This window comes from Geotrypetes seraphini, chromosome 8 (assembly GCF_902459505.1).
Source record: "Geotrypetes seraphini chromosome 8, aGeoSer1.1, whole genome shotgun sequence".
Lineage (NCBI taxonomy): Eukaryota > Metazoa > Chordata > Amphibia > Gymnophiona > Dermophiidae > Geotrypetes > Geotrypetes seraphini.
In genome coordinates this window covers 60,149,012-60,171,848 of record NC_047091.1, presented here as the reverse complement: position 1 = coordinate 60,171,848, position 22,837 = coordinate 60,149,012, and the positions used below count along the sequence as shown (strand labels likewise).

Sequence of the window (22,837 nt, the reverse complement as noted above, 5' to 3'; positions counted from 1 at the left end):
TGCCATTTATTTGCCCACTCCTCCAATGTTGCCCACTCCTCCTCCGACTGCTTATTCCCTAACGAACCTTCTGTACTTCTTTGAGGGAATAAGCAGTCGGGTAGACAATGGGGAGCCCATAGACATCATTTACCTCGACTTTCAAAAGGCTTTTGACAAGGTGCCACATGAAAGGCTACTTAAGAAGCTGTGGAACCACGGGGTGGGAGGGGATGTGCACAGATGGATCAAGCACTGGCTGTCGGGTAGACTGCAGAGGGTTGGAGTAAAGGGTCAATATTCTGACTGGCGGGGAGTCACGAGCGGTGTGCCACAGGGATCGGTGCTGGGGCCTTTACTCTTTAACATATTCATCAATGACCTGGAAAAGGAGGCAAAGTGTGAGGTTATAAAATTCGCAGACGATACCAAACTGTGCGGCAGAGTTAGGACCAGGGAGGAGTGTGAGGACCTACAAAGGGACCTGGACAAGCTGGAAGACTGGGCAAACAAATGGCAAATGCGCTTCAACGTGGACAAATGCAAGGTCATGCATATAGGGAAAAAGAACCCGTTGTTCAGCTACAAATTAGGGGGGGGTATTGTTGGGAGACAGCAGACTCGAGAGAGACTTGGGTGTGCTGGTGGATGCATCACTGAAGCCATCTGCACAGTGCGCAGCAGCCTCGAAAAAAGCCAACAGGATGCTGGGCATCATAAAGAAGGGCATAGCAACCAGAACACGGGAAGTCATCATGCCATTATATCAAGCGATGGTGCGTCCACATCTGGAATACTGCGTTCAGTATTGGTCGCCGCACCTCAAGAAGGACATGGCGGTACTTGAGAGAGTCCAAAGGAGAGCAACGAAAATGGTAAAAGGGCTGGAACACTGCTCATACACCGAGAGGCTGGATAGGCTGGGGCTATTCTCTCTGGAGAAAAGGAGGCTCAGGGGAGATATGATAGAGACCTTCAAGATCATGAGGGGCATAGAGAGGGTGGATAGGGACAGATTCTTCAGACTGAAGGGGACAGCAAATACGAGGGGGCATTCTGAGAAACTGAAGGGAGACAGGTTCAAAACAAATGCAAGGAAGTTTTTTTTCACCCAAAGGGTCGTGGACACTTGGAATGCGCTACCGGAGGAAGTGATCAGGCAGAGTACGGTACAAGGATTCAAACAGGGATTGGATGGATTCCTGAGGGATAAAGGGATCGTGGGATACTGAGGGAGGAGCTGGGATGTAACAAAGTATAGGAAGTTAACCAGGAAATGAGTAAACCAACCTGGTCGTGCATGTGCAAGACCAGAGGGCTAGGACTTCGATAGGAAGGCAGGACTTAAATGAAAAACCAAGGTGGCAAGGGAGACCCTTCTGATGATTCAGACAAGTCTTGACCTGTTTTTGGGCCGCCGCAGGAGCGGACTGCTGGGCAGGATGGACCTGTGGTCTGACCCGGCAGAGGCACTGCTTATGTTCTTATGTTGTCAAGTCTCTTTGCAGTTCTTCACATTCCCCTATGGTTTTAACCCTGCTACAGAGTTTAGTGTCATCTGCAAACTTTATAACTTCGCACTTTGTCCCTGCTTCCAGGTCATTTATAAATACGTTGAACAGCAGCGGCCTTAGTACAGACCCCTGTGGGACACAGTTCGTTACCCTTCTCCAGCCATAGTATGAGTTTATCTTGTTGGACTGTACATGGACTGTACATAGTACAGACTGGAAGGACTGTACATAGTAACATAATAGATGATGGCAGATAAAGACCCAAATGGTCCATCTAGTTTGCCCAAGCTGTTTCAATTTAAATTTTTTTCTTCTTAGCTATTTCTGGGCAAGAATCCAAAGCTCTACCCGGTACTGTGCTTGGGCTCCAACTGCCGAAATCTCCGTCAAAACCTACTCCAGCCCATCTATACCCTCCCAGCCATTGAAGATGTCCCTAGCCTATCCTCCCCCAAACGGCCATATACAGACACAGACCGTGCAAGTCTGCCCAGTACTGGCCTTAGTTCTTCAATATTTACTATTATTTTCTGATTCTAGATCCTCTGTGTTCATCCCACACTTCTTTGAACTCAGTCACCATTTTCCTCTCCACCACCTCTCTCGGGAGCGCATTCCAGGCATCCACCACCCTCTCCGTAAAGTAGAATTTCCTAACATTGCCCCTGAATCTACCACCCCTCAACCTCAAATTATGTCCTCTGGTTTTACCATTTTCCTTTCTCTGGAAAAGATTTTGTTCTACTTTAATATCCTTCAAATATTTGACCCTTCAAGTACAGATTTTTATCTGCCACCCTCTACTATGTTACTATGACTTCTAGTTGTATAGCCTTTTTTTTTAAAAGATGAATTTACAGTTCTTGTGAAATGACATGTTCCCTTTAATACCTGCTGCTATTGTTTTAAAAATGTAATCTCTGCCGTCTTTCTTCTCTTCTTGTCTTGCTGTGCAGTGGATGAAGAGTTTGAAGTGGTTTCTACGCAGCTGCTGAAACGAACACAGGCCATGCTGAACAAGTATCGATTGCTGCTCTTAGAGGAGTCCAGGGTAAGGGGTACAGAAAGCTTCTGAGCAAACTCTGAGAAGAATTCTATGTCTTGAGAAAGCTTTTTCTTCGTGAGGGAATTGAAGGATCTACATAATATACTCAGAAACCTGAGGAGCACAACTTCAAGTCATTACTGCATAGTGCAAGTTCTTTAGCTTGCATGAAATGAGTTGCTGATCCCTGGTAAAAGATGTGATATGATATAAAGTTTTTTGTTAAGCTAGTGAGCAAGGGGATACAAAACCAACACATAAGCAATCATAAATATTTATAGTTTTTATATACCACTTATAGCCTAAGTGGTTTATATTCAGGTACTTAAGCGTTTTTCCCAGTGGGCTCATAACTCTTATCTAATGTATCTGGGGCAATGGAGAATTAAGTGACTTGCCCAGGGGCACAAGAAGCAGCATGGGATTTGAACCCACAACCTCAGGGTGCTGAGGCTGTAGCTCTTACCACTGTGTCACACACACCCCAAAATTGCAAACTAGACCTTCCTGCATTATCTTTCCATAGTGTTCAGCATTTCTCTTCTCCCGTCATCTCCGCTATGGTGTCCAGCATTTTTTGCCTTCCCTACCTCTCAACTGTCCTCATCCAACCCCCAGTCTCCAGCATCTTTTTTTCTCCTTTCACCTCTCCAGAAAGGATTTTTCTTTCTTACCTTCCTCTCCTGGATCAGCAACACTGTAAATCTATATAATACCAGAAGCATCGCAGTTGGCTGGCATGGGGCCTTAATCATCTGCACATGCTTGGGGCCTGCTGGCTCCTACCCCCTAAAACTTCTGTTTTGTTTTGTGGTTTGTTTGTTGTTGGGCCTTTTTTGGTTGTTGTTGTTTTTTGAGGTGGGGGGTTCGGTCAGCCTTGAGTATGTGCAGATGCTCAAGGCCCCATGCCAGCTGACTGCTATGCATCTAGTGTTAGGCAGATTAAAGTGTCTATGACCTAGGAGAGAGGAGGGTAAGGAAGAAAAACTTTGGGACAGGTGAAAAGAGGAATAAAGATGCTGGAGACTGAGGATGCGGGAGGGGATGGGAAAGAAATGCTGGACAGATTACAAAGGCCAACAACAACAACAAAAAAATTCTTGGTGCCTTGGGTTTTTTGACCTGTTCCTGGGGTTATTTGGGGTGCTGATTCAGAAAATTGCATTGGATAGACCACATCAGCTCTAGTTGAATTTATTAATTTTGTTTTACCACTATTTAATACAGTAAAACCTCGGTTTACAAGTGCACCGGTTTGCGAGTGTTTTGCAAGACAAGCAAAACATTTGCAAAATCGGTGCCTCGGAAAGCGAGTTTGACTCGATTTACGAGTGCCACCCCCTGCGATCTGGCATCCCCCCAGCGATCCGGCATCCCCCCCCCCGCTCGAGTCGTTCCGCCCCCCCCCCCCCCCTGTGATCTTACATGCTCCCCCGAGCACCAAAACGATATCCCTTACCCCGATTGGGCACCAGCACCAACGCACAGGACATGCCGGTGCCGGAAGATCCTCTCTCTTCTGTGCTGGGCTGGGCGGTGCATCGGAAATCCTTCCTCTTGCTTGTGCTGGGCTGGACTGGGCCTTGAGCATGCTCAAGGCCTTCTGGTCTCGCTCTCTCCGAGATTCTCAGATTCAGAATCTCGGAGAGAGCGAGACAAGAAGGCCTTGAGCACGCGCAAATGCTCAAGGCCCAGTCCAGCCCAGCACAAGCAAGAGGAAGGATCGCCGATGCACTGCCCAGCCCAACAGAGAAGAGGGAGGATCTTCAGGCACCAGCATGTCCTGTGTGTTGGTGCTGGTGCACAATCGGGGTAAGGGATATCATTTTGGTGCTCGGGGGAGCATGTAAGATCGCGGGGGGGGACAACTCGAGCGGGGGGGATGCCGGATCACTGGGGGGGGATGCCGGATCGCGGGGGGGTATGGAGCAGTGGCCATGGCCTCAAGGGGGGGGGGATTGGAGCAGCACCGGTAGCCTCGGGTGGTGGTGGGGGGTTGGTGGAACAAATCAAAGCGAATTTCCATTCATTTCTATGGGGAAACTCGCTTTGATATACGAGCAATTTGGTTTACGAGCATACTTCTGGAACGAATTATGCTCGTAAACCAAGGTTCCACTGTACATTGAATACATAGTGCATATGTTACCTGGACTTTTCATGGAAAAACTAAAGGAAGGAATTTTTGATTGTCCACAGATCAGACAACTTATAAATGACCCACGTTTTATAGCAACAATGAATGAAATCGAATCATGTGCCAGGTCTTCATTTGTTCTTGTGAAAAACTTTCTTGCCAATAAGAAGGCAGACAACTACACCCAATTAGTAGAGGATATGTTCTTTCTATTTCAACAGGCTTGGCTGCAACATGAGTGTTAAAGTCCATTATCTGCACAGTCACTTAGATCACTTTCCAGAGAACTCTGGTGACTTAAGCAAAGAGCAAGGTGAAAGATTTCACCAAGACATAAAAACAATGGAAGACAGATATCAAGGAAGGTGGGATGCACACATGATGGCAGACTATTGTTGGAATCTTATGTGGGATTGTCCTAGCAGATCCCACTCTCGGAAGTCTTACAAAAGGAGCTTCTTGTGTGTCAAATGACTGGAAAGTTTGTATCATAAACTTGTGCTTTTGGTATGAAATAAGTAGATTTTCATGATGTACAGTTTTCTTTTAATTTTTAATATGTTTCCATATAGAAACATGATGGCAGATAAAGGCCAAATGGCCCATCTAGTCTGTCCATCCACAGTAACCATTATCTCTTTCTCTCTCCGAGAGATCCCACATGCCTATCCTAGGCCCTTTTGAATTCAGACACAGTCTCTGTCTCCACCACCTCTTCTGGAAGACTGTTCCATACATCTACCAACCTTTCTGTAAAAAAGTATTTCCTTAGATTATTCCGGAGCCTATCATCTCTTAACTTCATCCTATGCCTTCTCATTGCAGAGTTTCCTTTCAAATTAAAGAGACTTGACTAATGCGCATTTACATTATGTAGTTATTTAAACTTCTCTATCATATCTCCCCTCTCCCGCCTTTCCAAGTATATAGATTGAGATCTTTAAGTCTGTCCCCATACGCCTTATGATGAAGACCACATACCATTTTAGTAGTCTTCCTCTGGACCGACTCCATCCTTTTTATATCTTTTTGAAGGTGCGTTCTCCAGAATTGTACACAATATTCTAAATGAGGTCTCACCAGAGTCTTATACAAGGGCATCAATACCTCCTTTTTCCTACTAGTCATACCTCTCCCTATGCAACCTAGCATCCTTCTAGCTTTTGCCATCACCTTTTCAGCCTGTTTAACCACCTTAAGATTATCACATACAACCACATCCAAGTCCTGCTTTTCTGTCGTGCACATAAGCTCTTCACTCCCTAATCTGTACCGTTCCCTTGGGTTTTTGCAGCCCAAATGCATGACCTTGCATTTCTTAGCATTAAATTTTAGCTGCCAAATTTCAGACCATTCGTCAAGCTTCACCAGGTCTTTCTTCATGTTATTCACACCATCCGGCATGTCTACTCTATTGCAGATTTTCGTATCATCTGCAAAAAGGCAGATCTTACTCGACAACTCTTCAGCAATATTGTTTATAAAAACGTTAAAAAGAACAGGCCCAAGAACAGAACCTTGAGACACACCACTGGTAACATCCCTTTCCTCAGAGCGATCTCCATTGATCACTGCCCTCTGTCGCCTTCCACTCAACCAGTTCTTGACCCAGCCCGTCACTTTGGGATCTATCCCGAGGGCACTCAGTTTATTTATTAGACGTCTGTGTGGAACACTGTCCAAAGGCTTTGCTAAAATCTAAATACACCACATCTAGCGCACATCCTCTATCCAATTCTCTGGTCACCCAGTCAAAGAAATTGATCATATTTGTCTGAAAAGACCTACCTCTAGTGAATCCATGTTATCTCTGGTCCTGTAATCCACAGGATTCCAGAAATTTGACCATTCTCTGTTTTAAAAGTGTTTCCATTAATTTGCTTACCACAGAAGTCAGACTTACTGGCCTGTAATTCTCTACTTCTTCCTTACTTCTATTTTTGTGGAGAGGGACCACATCCACCCTTCTCCAGTCCTCCGGTACCACCCCTGACTCTAGAGACTCGTTGAAAAGGTCAAGTCAGCGGAGCTACCAGAACTTCCCTAAGTTCCTTCAGCACCTTAGAATGTACACCATCCAGCCCCATTGCTTTGTCTACCTTTATTTTAGCTAGCTCCTTATGAACACAACCCTCTGAAAATCGATCAGGGTCTATTACTCCTCCATCCCTATTCACGTTTGTCTTCTGCGTTCCCCCTCCCCATTTTTAATATGTATCCTGATTTTTTAATGGGCGAGCAGAGTGAAGAGTGGTATATGGCACATATTCTGTATCTCAAAAACTACAGCAGATAGGAGAAAACTGGTGCCATTTTTGAAATCAGCAGGTCAAATATACCCAGAAACAGTTCTAACATTTGAGGCACCAAAATGAGTGTTGGCCAGGTTTTTTTTTAAGGTCTTTTTAACATTTTTGCAAAGTATCTCAATCCACATGTTACTCATTTTGAACTGCAAGAAAATTCAGTGTTTCATTGCAACAGTGTTTCTTTTTCATTTTGGGATGCATCAACATCAGAAAGGTATTTTCTATATGTTTCTGTTAGGATTGCTTCCCTGATACTTTCACTTTGTAATCACTGTCAGATCCATTTTCAAAAGTATTTTAAAGATCCAGTGAGCACTATAGAAATTTTAAATAATAATAGTAAAGATTCAACTTTAGTGAAAAAGTTGCAATCATGTGGCACCTCTCTAGCTTTCCCTTCATTGGCTGCCATTGATAGTCCGTGTGGAATTTAAATTTTAGCTTTTTTGTTTTTTAAGATGTGGAACAATGCCTCTCCTGAGCTCTTTAGTCTGATCTTTCATCACTCAGTTAGACATTCATTGACATTAAAAGATAATTCTATTTTACATTTTCCTTGATTTAAATCTATCTGATACACAAGGATTTACGAAGGTCTTTCTTCTATCAAATAGTTTGTATTTAGAATGCATTAACATCTTTTCTAACTCAGGCACCTTATTTTTTGTAAACAAAAACATATTTGTTTCAAAAATATTTAATTTAGAGGGTCATTTTATATGACATCCAAATTTAAGTTTGGAAGTTTTATGGAAGATGCACAAAAATCCAGTGCCAAACATGCCCACTTTCAACACTGCAAAGCATCTATCTTGTTTTTTGAAAATGGCCATTTTTCATTTGTGAATCTATCTTTTTGAACCATTTTTTTTTTTTTTTTTAAACCACATCCAAAAGAAAAACACAAAAGACAATCCATTAGGATGTAGGATGGACCAGCATTTTTAGTAGACTCTGGCAACACAGATATGCCAGCAGAGCAGTGGGATACCTCAGGGGTCACTGCAGTGGGATACATCAGGGGTCACTACAGTGGAATACCTCAGGGGTCACTGCAGTGGGATAACTCAGGGGTCACTGCAGTGGGATACCTCAGGGGTCACTGCAGTGGGATACCTCAGGGGTCACTGCAGTGGGATACCTCAGGGGTCACTGCAGTGGGATACCTCAAGGGTCACTGCAGTGGAATACCTCAGGGGTCACTGCAGTGGGATACCTCAAGGGTCACTGCAGTGGAATACCTCAGGGGTCACTGCAGTGGGATACCTCAGGGGTCACTGCAGTGGGATACCTCAGGGGTCACTGCAGTGGGATACCTCAGGGGTCACTGCAGTGGGATACCTCAGGGGTCACTGCAGTGGGATACCTCAGGGGTCACTGCAGTGGGATACCTCAGGGGTCACTGCAATGGGATACCTCAGGGGTCACTGCAGTGAACTTCCACATAAAAGGTCCCAAGTGCACATCTCACCCCATAACCCCTTTATACTGTGTGGTGAGCCTTCCAAAACCTACTATACCCAACTGTACACAATAGCCCTTATGCCTGCAGGTGTCACCTGTATGATGGTCCAGTAGGTTTTTGGTTGATATTGGTGGGCTCACATGCCCCACCACAAGTGTAGTAATTAAAGTGGGATATGGACATCTGTCCCGTTCTCTGTAGTCCACAGCACTGGTCACCAAGCTACTTCAGAGACCTAATTACTGCTCTACTAGGACTGCCGAGGACATCTGAAGCTGTTATATAGACAGGTATGTACTATTTCATTTACATCTTTGGGGGTAGAAGGGAGTCATGCCTAAATCCCTCCAGTGATCAGTTTGAGCACCTTTTTGGCACTTATTTGTTGTTAAAACAGGTCTAGCCCCAAAAGTCCAAATTATGTCCTGGATGTATTCTAAAGTGCCCAGGTTATAAGCCTGACTAGTCCCTCCCAAACCACACCCCTAATATGCCTCCTTGACATTTAGATAAACTGTAGATGAACAGCATAGAAATCCATCTAAAAAATATGTTTCAAACGTAACAACTTGGAACAGTTTGGCAAGAAAAACTTCCATCTGTCCCTTTAAGCCACTTTTTGGATGTTCTTCTGTTTTGAAAATGAGCCACTTGGGGCTCCTTTTACTAAGGTGCAGTAGTGGTTTTAGCACACGCTACAATGCCGTGCACACTAAACTCTAACGCCTCCATAGAGCTTGCCTTAGTATTTTTCGTTTAGCACGTGGTTTACATGCGCTAATCTTAAGCACGTGCTAAAAACACTAGCGCACCTTAGTAAAAGGAATCCTTAGTCTTATAATTTCTCTTTTTTCATTGTAATTTGTTTTCTTTTGTTAACTGTTTTGAACGGATTGTTGGGATTAAGCAGTCTATAAGTAAATAATTAGATTAGAAACATGACAGCAGATAAAGGCCAAAGGGCCCATCCAGTCTGCCCATCCACAACATCTGATAGCTCCTCCTCTCCCTAAGAGATCCCACATACCTGTTCCATGCTATCTTGAATTCAGATAGTCTTAATTTTCACCACCTCCATCAGGAGACTATTCCACACATCTACCCCTGTTTCTGTAAAGAAGTATTTTCCTACATTACTCCTGCATGAGAGGGAAGGCTGCAGATACGAACCGCCAAGTGCTGCTTTGCAAGACCAGGGAACTACGTTCTGGAGTCGCCGCTTGCGGCTTTGACAACAGAAGTGTGGCTGGGAGGAAGAAGCCGGCAAGAAGAGGTAAACATGGGAGGCACGAATTTGGCGCGCGGAACGGAGGGGGACGATGAGGAGCACAATGGAACACTGAAGGGATGAGGTGAATCACATTGGGACAGGAAAGGAGGAAGAGGGACTGCGTTGGCATAGGAAGGGAGAAGTAGTGTCGCGTTGGGACACAGAAGGTTGGGAGGGGGCACAAACTTAGGACAAAGGATGGAAGAAAAGAGGAAAGGAGCATGAACATGGGACACATAATGGAGTGAGGGAGGGGAGCATGAACTTGGGACAGGATGGAGGAAGTGAGGGAAAGAGATGCTGAGGTAGGGAGGGAATAGAAAGGGAGAATTGTTGAGCATGGGTGTCTCAGTGAGAGGGAAAGAGAGATGGTGCACATGGGGAAATGAAGAAAGCAGGTGAATTGTTGGGCATAGGGAGGAAGAAAGAAATATTGCACATGATGGTGGGAGAGGCATATGGTACAGATGCATGGGGAAGAAAGAGGAAGAAATGTTGGATGTGGTGGTGGAGAGGGAACAGTGGGACTGATGAAGAACAAAAATTAAGTGTAAACTTCCTATCTTTTCTTTCTAGTTAAACTACAGTGCTCCCCCTCGAATTTGCAGTCCCGGTCATTTGCGGTATTTTCCAACCACGAATGACCGGGCTGGAGAGGCAGGAGAGGGTAGCCGGAGCGCTGGCGAGTGAAGGAAATCACTCACGGTATGCTCCGACCGCCTCTTCCTGTACTAAAGTCGGGCCTCACCAATCAGGAGCTGCTTTGACACGCAGCTCCTGATTGGTGAGGCCCGATTTTAATACAGTGATTTCCTTCACTCGCCGACACTCCAGCTGCCCTCTCCTGTCTCACCTGCTAAAAACCGTATTCGCAGTTTTTCAACATTTGCGGGGGTTCCTGGAATGGAACCCCCACAAATATCGGGGGAGTACTGTACAGTACTTTATTTTAAGGACTGTTTCTTCAATGTTTAATGTTCTTTATTGTTTAATGTTTTTATAGACTGTGTACTGTACAAGATCTGAGTTACTCCTTCTTAACATGGGGACTGCCTGTACTAAACAAACCCAAAGCAACTTATAGTGCCATAAACCAAAATATAGGCAAACAAAGCCTATAATAGAAAAAGATCTAAGAAAATTAGGCTATAGAAGGAAATAGAGAAGAAGAGCCCAATTCTTCTAAATTGCATCTAAATTCTCTTTCTCTGCATTGCGTTTATTATTTACTTATGTAGCTTTTTTTTTTTTTTTTTTTTTTTTTTGCTATAGCTGTATGATGTATTAGTAGCTGAAGTCCAGGGCTGACATTAACAGAGAGGGGGGAGGTTACAAACAATGCAAGTCACTTGGGCAATAGGGGATCCCAAGCTTTTTGTGAAGCTGAAGAAGATGCAGCCTGTTGGTGGGCTTTTTCACCCCTTGCTAAATTTCGGCCCTTGGCTCTAGCATGATTAACACCAGCTGCCAAAGCCCATAAGAAGTTACAATCGAATGGGTGAAGTGTATCTGCCATCTACTTTCAATAAGTATTTTAAAAAAATATTTTTGGACAATTTTTCTATTAATTGCTACTTTGCTTTCTTTCAGCCATTGAATAAAATAGAACCCTTAAGATCTCTTAAGCTCTTTGACATTTTAAGAAGGACCAGCCTTTATTTATTTTAATTTCAGCATTATTTTACCTTCTTTTCATTGTGTTTTATATTTTGGATTTGCATTCACTCTTCCCTTAGGTCTCATTACCCAAACATAACAATTTCCTTTAGGTTGTCTTTGTCTGGAATCAACAGTGTATACAAGTTAAGTCCCTTGAGGCATGGTTAATGCTGAAATATACTACTGTACTAGTATTTTAGCCCGTTACATTAACTGGTGCTAGCTGTCTGTCTTTCTTTCCCCCCCCCCCCAACTTCCCTGTGCAGCAGCCACAGCAGCATTCCTTCCCCCTCCATGTCACTGTGCAGCAGCATTTTCCCCCACCCTACTTCCCTGTACAGCAGCATTTTGATCCCCCCCACTTACTTGTGTAGCAGCCACTGCAGCAGCATTCCCTCCCCCCACACCACTTCCCTGTGCAGCAGTAGCATTTCCCTTACCCCCCCTTCCCTTCCCGCGGTCCCCCCCTCCCACAGTACCCTGTGCAGCAGCAGCATTTCCCGGCCTTCCCTGTGCAGAAGCAGCATTTCCCCACCACACACACACACACACTTGCCTGTGAAGCAGCAGTATTTCCCAGCCTTCCCTGTGCAGCATCAGCATTTCCCACACACACACACACACTTGCCTGTGAAGCAGCAGTATTTCCCGGCCTTCCCTGTGTAGCATCAGCATTTTCCGCTGCCCCCTTCCCAGCCGCCGCGTTGAAAGTAATAGAAAAGCGCTGCACCGCGCTACCGCTGGCTTCAGCATCTTCTATCCACTGCGGCCAACCCTAGTGGAAACAGGAAGTAGTCAGAGAGGGCGGGCCACAGTGAACAGAAGATGGCGAGGCCAGCGTTAGCGCGGTGCAGCGCTTTTCTCTTAATTTAAAGGCGGGTGAGCCGGCCAGAAGGAAGAGGCTTTGGCGGTGGTGGTTTTGGCAGTGAGTGAGGGCAGGAGGGGGGAGCCGGCGGCTGTGCTGTTTCTCCGAGTTGTCTGGCCACCGCATCCGCACTCCTGCTTGCCATGGACCTACTGATCACAGATCAGAGATCACAGAAGCACGCAGGTAAGTGCGCATGCGCGGCTAGGGTTTTATTATATAGGATGGTCATTTTTCATGGATTATATCACAAGTTAATGTTGCGGCAAAACATGTCAGCATGATATTCCCAACTCGCTGAACCACAGTTCTAGAAGCTAAGTACTTTTCCTAATACTAAGAGTTTTAAGCTAAAGTTGATATTTAAGCTATAGCTGGTTTAAGTCAAACTAAATTCAAATAAATTTAAAAATTATATGAAAACAAAGCATTTGCACTTTGAAAATGGAGCCTGTGAGGAACTTACACGTTCTGAGATTCAAATAAAACATTTATTGAACATATAGAATACTCATAATATAGGGGTCCTTTTATCAAGGCGCGGTAGGGGTTTAACGCACGGAACACCGCCTGCCGTGCTAGTCGCTAACGCCTCCATTGATGAGGTGTTAGTTTTTTTGGCTTGCTGCGGGGGTTAGCGCGTGATGAAATGTCTGACGCGCTAACCCTCCGTAGCGCGCCTTGATAAAAGGAGCCCATAGTCTATATGTTAAATGTTTTTAAAATAATTTTTGAATTAAAAGTTTTTTCACTGATTTATTATTCATCTGTTTGTTGTTGCTTGTGTATTAGTTTTGTATCCCCTTGCTCGCTAGCTTAACAATAAACGTCACATCATGGTTTTACTAGGGATCAACAACTCAGTTCTATGCATTAATGACTTGAAGTTGTGCTTCTCAGGTTTTCAAGTATAATACAAGAAGAATTTAGAATTAAAGTATTATCACCTAGTCAGTTCTTGATTATTATTCATCTATTTATTATTTCTCTTTTTTTTTTTTTTGTATCCCCTTGCTTTCCTGTTTGTGCATATCGCTTGTGCAGTGGGTTAGATTCTTTTTATTTTTACCTATTGTTAAGTTAGTCCAACTTAAAGCACCTTGTTCTAGTCCTATTATGGCCAAGGAGGAGATTAAGAGATTGCTGAAGGTTACACAGTAAGCTGTCAGTATAGAAGTCCTGTGTATGTTGTAGGGGAGGCAGGGGTTGCAGAATCCTCCAATTCTATATTTTTTTAAGGTAATTGCTAGTCACTTGACCAGCTCCTAGCCCCAAGAATGCTGGATGGGTGTGATGACAGAGCAAGAAATTTGCTGAACCTGAATGTGTCTAGTGTGTGTTCCTGTGCCAGTTGCACCTTCTCATTTCATTTCTCTGACCCATAGAGAGTGAGTCCATCTGCCGAGATGGTGATGATTGACAGAATGTTTATTCAAGAAGAGAAAACAGCACTGTCCCTCGACAAGCAGCTAGCCAAGGAGAAGCCAGGTTTGTCATTCCTGTTTCTCATAACATTGCTTATATCTTTCTGTTTTGCCCAACCTTTGAGTTTGGAATAAACAATTGTGGGATAATGGTCAATCCAAGTTGGTTGATGATAGCTTGTGCTACATCGTGCTTTCATTTCTTCATAATATTTGGACCACTTTTGACTCGAGCAGAACTGACTGGGACAAGTTTAGTTCAGGCTCTAACCGGGATTGGGAATAATAATAATAATAATTTTATTTCTTATATACTGCCAAAGCCATAGTAGTTTGAGGCGGTTTACAACTAAGAAGGGCTGGACAATCAGCGAAAATGGTACAATCAGGTGGCAGAGAGAAATGGTACAACAGAGAAAAAATAGGAACAATCAGCGAACAGTGGTACAATCTGCGAAGAAGGTACAATCAGCGAGGATAGGTACAATCAGGGTAAAAAATCAGGGTAAAAAAATGGTACAGGGAAGAAGGTCAAGACAATCTGCGTAAAGGACATGGTGAGATAGAAAGGGCCTGGTTCCTCAGACACAATGTGAAGTCGCAGGGCATAGAAAGGGATGGTCTCGATAGCAATGGCAGTCCCTAACTACCTTACTGGGCAGAGTGGATGGGCCATTTGGTCTTCAAGTGCCATCATTTGTAACTATGTCCCGTGACCTACAGTAGTGTTATGTTAATCAGATTTTCTATTCCACCTTTACCTATTCAGTTCAAGGTCAGATTATATTGAGAGGCTGGGTCAGTTACCCAAGAAGTTACAATGGACAGATTGACACAGACATTCAATAGGGTTGCTAGTACAGGTAGATCAGTACAACTATAAAAACACCATCAAACGTCTAAGAATAGTCCAAAACGCTGCCGTCTGCCTCATCTTTGACCTCAAAAAATATGACCATGTCAGCCCCTACTACACTAAACTCCACTGGCTGCCGGTAGAGGCAAGAATCATCTTTAAATTCGCCTGCCTCTGCTTCAAAACCCTAGCAGGCTCTTCACCAATCTACCTATCTGAGCACCTCGAAATTGCAGGCCCCTCTCATACACGAAACACTTTCCTTCCCTGAAGGGCTGCCTCTACAAGAAATTCCTCGATAGATCCCTAGCATTCCAAGCGGGCAAATGGAACAACCCTTATAACCCTCATCTCCAATTTCCCCACCTATCTAATGTTCAGGAAGTCAATCAAAACTTACCTTTTTGACAAATTCCTCTAACTTCTCACCCCTCTTCCCTGCCACCTCCTCTAACCCCAACTTACCCCAGTCTCTCCGACTCCCCCTATCTTTTTAGCCACTAAATAGCTTAGCAAAACGGATCACTCAATCCAGCAAACCATCCCGTCTTCGTTACTCCTCATCCTTATTGAACATCGCTGTATATAACATCGCCATATATAACACTGCCTTATGTATCACTGCTGTATGTAACTTTGCTGTAATAATAACTTCACTGTAAATGTAGCATCGCTGAAAATGTAACTTCGCTGTAAATGTACAGTCTCTTCATTTGTTAACCGCATAGAACTTCCATGGTAATGCGGTATATAAGAATAAAGTTATTATTATTATTATTATTATTACAACTATTAATTCAGTTAGGTCATAGTTACAAATACATAGTTACAAGTTCGAGTAGGCCATCGTTATGTCCCAGGAGTTGCATTAGACAGTTTGGAAATGGGCTTTTACAATTATCATTTCAGTTACTTCAGGGTTGGCTTCCCTGTCTTGGTGATACTTACAAGGGCCCCTTCCAATTTTTGTGTTTGTAAAGCTGAAAGTTACTGTTTCTACATGTGATGCTCTAACATAGCGGTGGGCAACTACAATCTTCAAGAGCCACAACCCAGCCATTTTTCAAGATTTCCACAAAGGATGTGCATGAGATTGATTTGCATGTACTGCTTCCATTGTTTGCAAATAGATCTCACGCATATTCATTGTGGAAATCTTGAAAACCCAAATGAGTTGTGGCCCTTAGGACTGTGGTTGCTCACCCCATTTCTAACATCAAAAGATTATGCTTTCAAAAGAAATGGCAGACAATGCGAGGAACAAAGAATGAAAGTTCAGGAGAAAAAGTCAGAAATGTCTAGAATGGAAAAAGCAAAATAAATAAAAGTTTATTTGAGCTAATGCATTTTCTCACCTCGATAATGACTTGTTAACACTATAGTAGCCTCCTACAGAGCATCTAGTCTTTTACCTCCCTCTTCCGAATCCCAGATCTTTATTTTCTCTGCCACTAACCCTGTGACCTTACGTTTTTTTATTTTGCTTTGTTCCTTTCATTACTTAGAGGCCCTTTTACTAAGCTGCAGTAAAAAGTAGCTTTAGTGTGTGTTAATGCATGTTATTCATGTGTGCTAAAGCCATTTTTAGCACGTGATTAAAATGTATGATTTTTCTACAGTAAACTGTTATCCAGCACCCATGGAGATTGGTGGATACCGGTTAACTGTAGTTTCTGGTTGCTTCTGTAGTTTTTGTCTCCCCACCCACATTTGTAGGTCCAGCATCTGTTCCTCCCTTCTTTCTGGGTCACTTTCTCTTCCTCCCTTCTCCCCCCACTTATGTGTCCAACATCCATCTCTACTTCCCTGCACCCTGCTGGATCCTCCCTCCACACATACTTCTGGTCCACCTCCTCCGGTCTGCCCGCCCTCCCTCCACACAGGTCTAGCCTCCTGGAGCCCCCTCATTTACCGAAGCAGCAGCCAGTCAGCAGAGGTAGAGCTGTAAGCAGGCTGCTTTCAGCCAGCCCTAGCAGGGCCTTTCCTCTGGCATGTCGGAAGTGACGCATTGGAGGAAAGGCCCTGCCGGGGCAGCCCGCGAGCAGCTTTGCTGTTGCTTCAGGTAAGGGAGGGATGGAAGGGGGGTTCGCGTCTCAGGATTGCTGCTAGTACTGCTGCTTTGGGGCTGGAGGGAGGGAGGGAGTTCACGACTCAGGACCGCTGCAGCTTTGGAGCTGGAGGAAAGAGGGGGGGTCATTGCTGAGAACCGCTGCCACTGCTATTTTGGGGAATTTTTTTTTTGCTGGTTGGGTGAGAGTGCCAGTTGCTTAAGTACTGGTTAATTGGAATTCTACTATATTTCCAACATTAACGGCCATGTGCTAATTTTCCCATTAGTGTATGAGCACTTAAGTATACTTATTTTGTAGGTGGTAAGGGCTCACGTTCTAGTTGGTTATCATGCAACAATGTATCTACACTAACTAATTAATATAGAACATGCTTACTTGCTGCCCCTGACCCACCCCCAACGTTAAAAAAATAAATAAATAAAATGTCCTCCTGGTAACTGTTGCTTTTTTTTCTTCACAGATGAGTATGTTTCGTCCTCTTCTCGGTCTCAAAGCTTCACCACCTCCTTAGTCCCTACTTCCTCATCCAACTTGACTCCAGTGAGTGAGAATCTGAGAATACCTCCTTTGCAGACAGCCACGCAGATCAACCCAACCAAACTTGTCATCAAACACAGTGGTGGCTCTCCTTCTGTCACGTGGGCCAAAGCGTCGCCAATCCTGGATGGGGACGAGGATGCTCTGCCATCAAGAAGCAAGCCCCCGATCAAAACGTATGAAGCCCGTAGTCGGATTGGACTAAAGCTGAAGATTAAGCAAGAGGCAGGCCTCAGCAAAGTTGTCCACAACACTGCCCTGGACCCTGTCCACCAGCCACCCCCACCATCTGGGTGCACAGCCATCAAAACTGAACAACCATCTATGGCCACAACTACGGCTGGACAGATGAATGGCACCCTAGACCACACAAGCTCAGTGCCCATGGAGAAAAAACCTCTTGTGACTTACTGCCGTCTCCCACTTCGGAAAACTTACCGGGAGAATGTAGACGCTTTTGTGGCAGATAAGGCTATAGATTCCTGTTCCAAGGGGGTCATTCCAAAGACTGAGAGAGCCCCCACTCTGCCTCTTAACCAAGGAGATGGTTCTAGGAGTGTTATCACCTCTCATAAAACCCATGGGAGCCCTTCCATGTTGGCAGACAAAAACAGACCAGATGAGAGCTCAAAGATCTTGTTTTTCAATCGGGGTGATGCCCGCTCGCTGGTGATGCAGGGCAGCCCAGTGCCCAAGATTGAGGACTCCACCAGTGGCCTTATGAAGGAACTCGCTGAGGCGGAGGATGAATTTTACCACCGCATCATCAAAACAGAGCCCCCCGACAACAGTTCTGCGGCCTGGGAGGTCCCCTTACCCCCCAAGCGCAGGAAGTCTGAGTCACGTGATGTTGACAATGCCAGCTTCTCCAGCGATAGCCCTCAGGATGACTCCCTAAATGAACACCTCCAGAGTGCCATTGAGAGCATTCTGAACCTGCAGCAGCCGCAGGCTGGGGGCCCAAACACCCGGACACCTTCCTCCTCCTACAACTCCTCTTCTCCCCCATTCTCCTCACCTGTCCATCGCACAGACAGTTACCTCCCCCCAAGTCACAATGGCGGCCTCGGCACCAGGACGGTAAACAGATAACAGGGACACACCACAGGGTGGCAGCAAGAAATATCTGCTGAGTAAAGTTTTTTGGGGGGCCCATGGACCCAAGAATCGAGTGCTTATCAGCCAAATGCTTGGGCACCAGTTGTGGTGCACATGCAACCAAGCCAGAATGTGTTCCTCAGGATGCAGCACTGCAGAAGGTGGGTGTGGGAGGGGGAGCAGGCCTCATCTCTGTCTTGTACAGCGCTTGTCACATTCTCCCTCTCCACCAATAAAATACACGATATCAGCAGAAGAGAAAAGCATCCCAAGTGTTTGTGGATGGTCCATAGATAGCATAGATTCTGTAAGAGATTAATGATGGATTCCCCGGCTTCCCTCTCCTCCAGCTTTTACATTGACTGACATGTCATTCCAGCAGGGGGTGGGCATCTGAAGGACCCTACCACACAGTAGGGAAGGAAAATCAAAATTAAAAAGAAATGTAGTGTTTATTTTATTATTATAATTATTTTTTTTTAAGTATAAGTTATTCAAGCAACGAGTCTGGGGTATACCTTTCATTACTTTGTTGAGCAAGGGTATATACCAAGGAGAAAGCAAAAAGAGATTCAAAATATTATGTGGAAACTACCAGATATGTTTACTTATTATTGAGCAGACAGCTAAGAATATCTCTGCAGTGCGTCTGGTGTAATTGAGCAGAGAGAAGGGATTGGGTCTGGCGGGAGACTACACTTGGGGATGGTTGTACCAGGTAGAAGAGCGAGAAGGAGTGTTTCAAGAAGCACATTTAGTGGGGGAGGAAGATTGGGGGATCAAAAGTGGTACTGAGTATTAGATCCATGGCACCTTATCCCCTGTAACTAGCTGTGAGTGAGAGGGACTGTATGGTGCTTCACTCCGTCTCCAGTGACTTGAGTCCCCCGCTCATTTTGCCTTAGAGGCCTGAGCATACCGATGAAACGGCCAACAAGTTACTAAGCCACACGTTGCCATATATAATTGTCCTTTTTATTTCTTTTCTTTTTTTTTTTTGCACAAAATCACTGAGAGCTGAAATGGAAGCATGGACTTTTATTTAAGATTTACTCTCCCTTTTCCTCACTGAAATTTTCTTCCATTTTTCTCTGTTGCTGTGCCACGTTTATTTTGGCAGAGAAAAGTACCTTTTTGTTCAGCTCTGATTGACTCATTCCCCCCTTTGTTCCTTCTATTCCGCTTATCCCTTATCGCTGACTTTCACCCTCATCTTCCTATTACATTTTCTAACTTGTTCTTCCAGTTGTCCTCTGAAATGTAGAATGTAGAAATGCATTGAGAAACAGGCTCAGCCTGTTTCCAACCACATCCTTACAGTATGCTGAGCACATCAGTGCTGTTTCAGTTCAGTGGGTATAGAAACAGGAGAAATTAGATCCAGAGCCCAAAAATGATTAAGTGCATCTCATTCTCCTTAGCTAATTCTGTGTACCAGTGTAACCGGTACACACCTGTAGGCAGGCAGTGTATTAAATGATTATTTCACCTGATCCAGTTATCCATTGTATTCTCTAATTCAAAATAAAGGGAAAACCATGCACAAAGAATCCGAGAGTTTCAGGCTGTCTCTGCCACCTCATCACACATGTTATTGCCGCTTCTATGACAGCTTCCAGAAACCCATCCCACTGAGGAGTAAGCTGAAGAATACATTGACTAGTATTTTTTGCATTCGGGCTGTGAGATATCACCAGATGTTTTACAGTTGTCTAAAGTGCCAGACATTGCTTTGACAGATGTATTTGGGGACAAAAGCAAAGACCGTAATCTGGTGATAGCGGTTGTCATCAACCATCCAGTCCTTCAGGATTTGTCCCTTAAGACGTAGAAGGGTGACCTGGACTTTTGCAGTATAGTGAATGCTAAAAGACTTCCTTGCTGGGTAGCTTGAGTGGGTCAAGAGTATTTATTTTCAATCCTCTCACCATGGCCTGATGATCTTGTGCCATCCTCAGAGGATTGATGATTTTTTTTTAATTTATTTATTTATATATATTTTTTTTAACAGTCCCACTTTACCAAGTCACAGGAACAATATATCTTTGGAGATAAACCAACCTGGACCAAAATGAAATGCACTGGTAGTCTCTAGACTCATGCATTCTCCTTCTGAGGGTCTGTGTATAACCTCTAGAAAATTGGAATTTGTTACTCCTTCCATGGTCTTTCTGACCGTTTACAATCACTCACCCGTTGAGAGATTTTCTCTGTGTACAGGACTCTTAAACACATTCTAACCTTAGATATTCAGGGCTTTGGTCAGTCTCAGTGGAAGTGAGGTCATTAAAGACTGCAGCCAGCCAGTTGGAACAGCATTCAGTCATCAACCACTGTACATTATTAGTACAGGAGCTACAAAGTCTTTTGTTGCTAAAGGTTTGGGGGTTTTGTTTTTAAATTAAACCTTTCCATACCTCATCACAGTATTGGCAAGTAAAAACATCATAACCATGTTACTTGACAGAAAGCATTTGAGGTGGTTGGGCAAAAGATAAGTGTTATCAGGCAATTTTCCCCAGTGCTAGGCAGCTCCAGAGATTTGGACTGGTTTTGAAGTACAGTGTTGGCAGTCATGCACGCTCTACCTGCTTTGTGTTCCTTTTTATACACATCCCAAGCATGCTGCTACTTTATTCCCCCAACCCGCCCCCATTTCAGTTAGCATAGGAAAAATTAAGAGTCTGGTTTCTGGGTGAACCTTTGCTTGGTTTCTCTGAATTCCTTTCCACTCCACACAGAAGAGATGATATGGTATTTACCTTTCCTCTGCAGTTAGTGCTGGTGGGAGGGGGCTCACTTTGTTACCGATGGTGAGTTAGAATCAATACTAATAAAGAGTATTAGGCTGAAAGCTAGTGAGCAAGGTTCATCCACTGTACCTGATTTGTTTTTCATATGCAGGACTGGACACTTGCAGAGTCTGCATCCTCTTCTCTGCCTTGGTCCTTATAGCCTACCTCCCCGACCTCTCACGATTGATTATGAGGCCTTACAGAACTCATTTCAGGGCTCAAAATAGGCCCTGCTTACTATGGCTGTCAGCTGACTCCTCTTTTTAGGATAGGTTGGTCCGATCTTAGTTTTATCCCTCCGCGCTCCCCCCCCCCCCAATCTACATGGAATTTAGTTCCTATTTTTCTTAAGGACATCAAAATAGCATTCTTGTATGTATTAGGATAAAACAAGGCTGGATCAATCAATCCTTGGGGAAAAAGACCCCTCCACAGGATTTTGCTGACAACTCATCTTGACAGCAGCAGCCTACTGTGTGACGATTTTTAATAGCAATAACTAGCGCCTTATTCTACCAGGGTTAAAAATGTACTGGCTGTTTGCGCCATGAGGAGGGAAAGGATTGTTGTACATTAGCTGAGCCTCTTGTGTTCTGCCAGTGAACAAAATGGGATGGAGGCGTGGCAGGAACGTTCCCCTCCCTTTTTGATAGCTGTCTGCACTCCATGGGAAAACTTAAAAATTTAATACAACTTTTGAATGTTTGGAAACAATCTTGAGTGACTCTTAAAAAAAAAAAAAAATTTTAACAAGCCCTTTGCACATATCTCTACCCACAAGTGTTTTGTTTACATATTAGGAGTTCATGAAAATGTCTTTGGGGACGCTTCTCACCCTCATCCTTCATCCTTTTTTCTGAGTTGTATCCCCCCAACCCCACTCAGAAAACTTACTGTTTGGAAGGAGCTACAGGAAATATACCCTCCCCTCCCCCACCCCTGTCCTCCTTTAGCCTGGTTAACAGCGACAGACAAAAATAAAGGGTTTTTCTTTTCTTTTCCCTGCTCCTCCCCTCCAGTGAATGCTATCACAGTCCTAAGCAAAATATAGTACTATTATGATAATTTTTGTACTGTATTTATTGTGTATAATGATTTTTTTAAAGAATTATGTACATTTAGTACTTCTGTGTAAATTAAATTGCTTCTCTTTCTAAAAATGTATCATGAATCAGATTGATTTTTTCCTCCTCTCTTTCTTAAAAAAGAAAAAGTCTAAACTATTTATTCAGTTTCAAAACAGGAAATGGAATATATTTGTTAATTTTTGGGCAGGGGTCATTTTTTTTTTTCCATCATCTTGACCCAGACAACTCGAGCAACCCTTGCTAAAAAAAGAGTTTTTCTGAGGATCATAAGGTATGCAAGCGCATTAGGGCCTTAACGCGTGGAATAGCGCTCGCTAGCCACTACCGCCTCCTCTTGAGCAGGCAGTAGTTTTTCAGCTAGTGCACGCTAATCCGGTGCATGCGCTAAAACTGCTAGCCAGCGCATCTTCGTAAAAGGAGCCCTAGGTGAAACTATAAGGTCCATCAAACCCAGTTCCCTGATTCTGACTGGGACTCAAAACCAAGTCCTAAGCACCTGGGGAATTTTTTCCTTGTTGTTCACACCCAGAGAAAAAATCTTATGGATTTCCCAAGTCTACACAGTTAATAATGTGTATGCATTTTTCCTCCAGGAACTTGTCTAATCATTTGTTAAACCCAGTCATGCTAGCAGCTTTGACCACATCTTCCAGCAACAAATTCCACAGCTTAATTGTACACTAAGTAAAAAATATTTTCTCTGTTGACAAGTAGAGGAAATACA

At 44.0% G+C, this 22,837-nt stretch overlaps 1 protein-coding gene across 8 annotated transcripts in view; it reads left to right on the top strand.

The window, feature by feature from the left end:
• The window catches only part of BICRA (BRD4 interacting chromatin remodeling complex associated protein), a 283,868-nt gene extending 261,679 nt beyond the window's left edge, over positions 1–22,189 (top strand). For 7 of the 8 annotated variants that reach the window (XM_033954971.1, XM_033954968.1, XM_033954970.1 and 4 more), the window contains 3 exons: positions 2,450–2,544; positions 13,629–13,731; positions 17,056–18,224. In XM_033954971.1, the coding sequence (XP_033810862.1) occupies positions 2,450–2,544; positions 13,629–13,731; positions 17,056–18,224 (1,367 nt within the window). Of the gene's footprint in view, positions 1–2,449; positions 2,545–13,628; positions 13,732–17,055 lie in introns of all 8 variants that reach the window. The other variant, XM_033954967.1, reaches the window with a different exon arrangement.
• Positions 22,190–22,837: the final 648 nt, after the last annotated feature.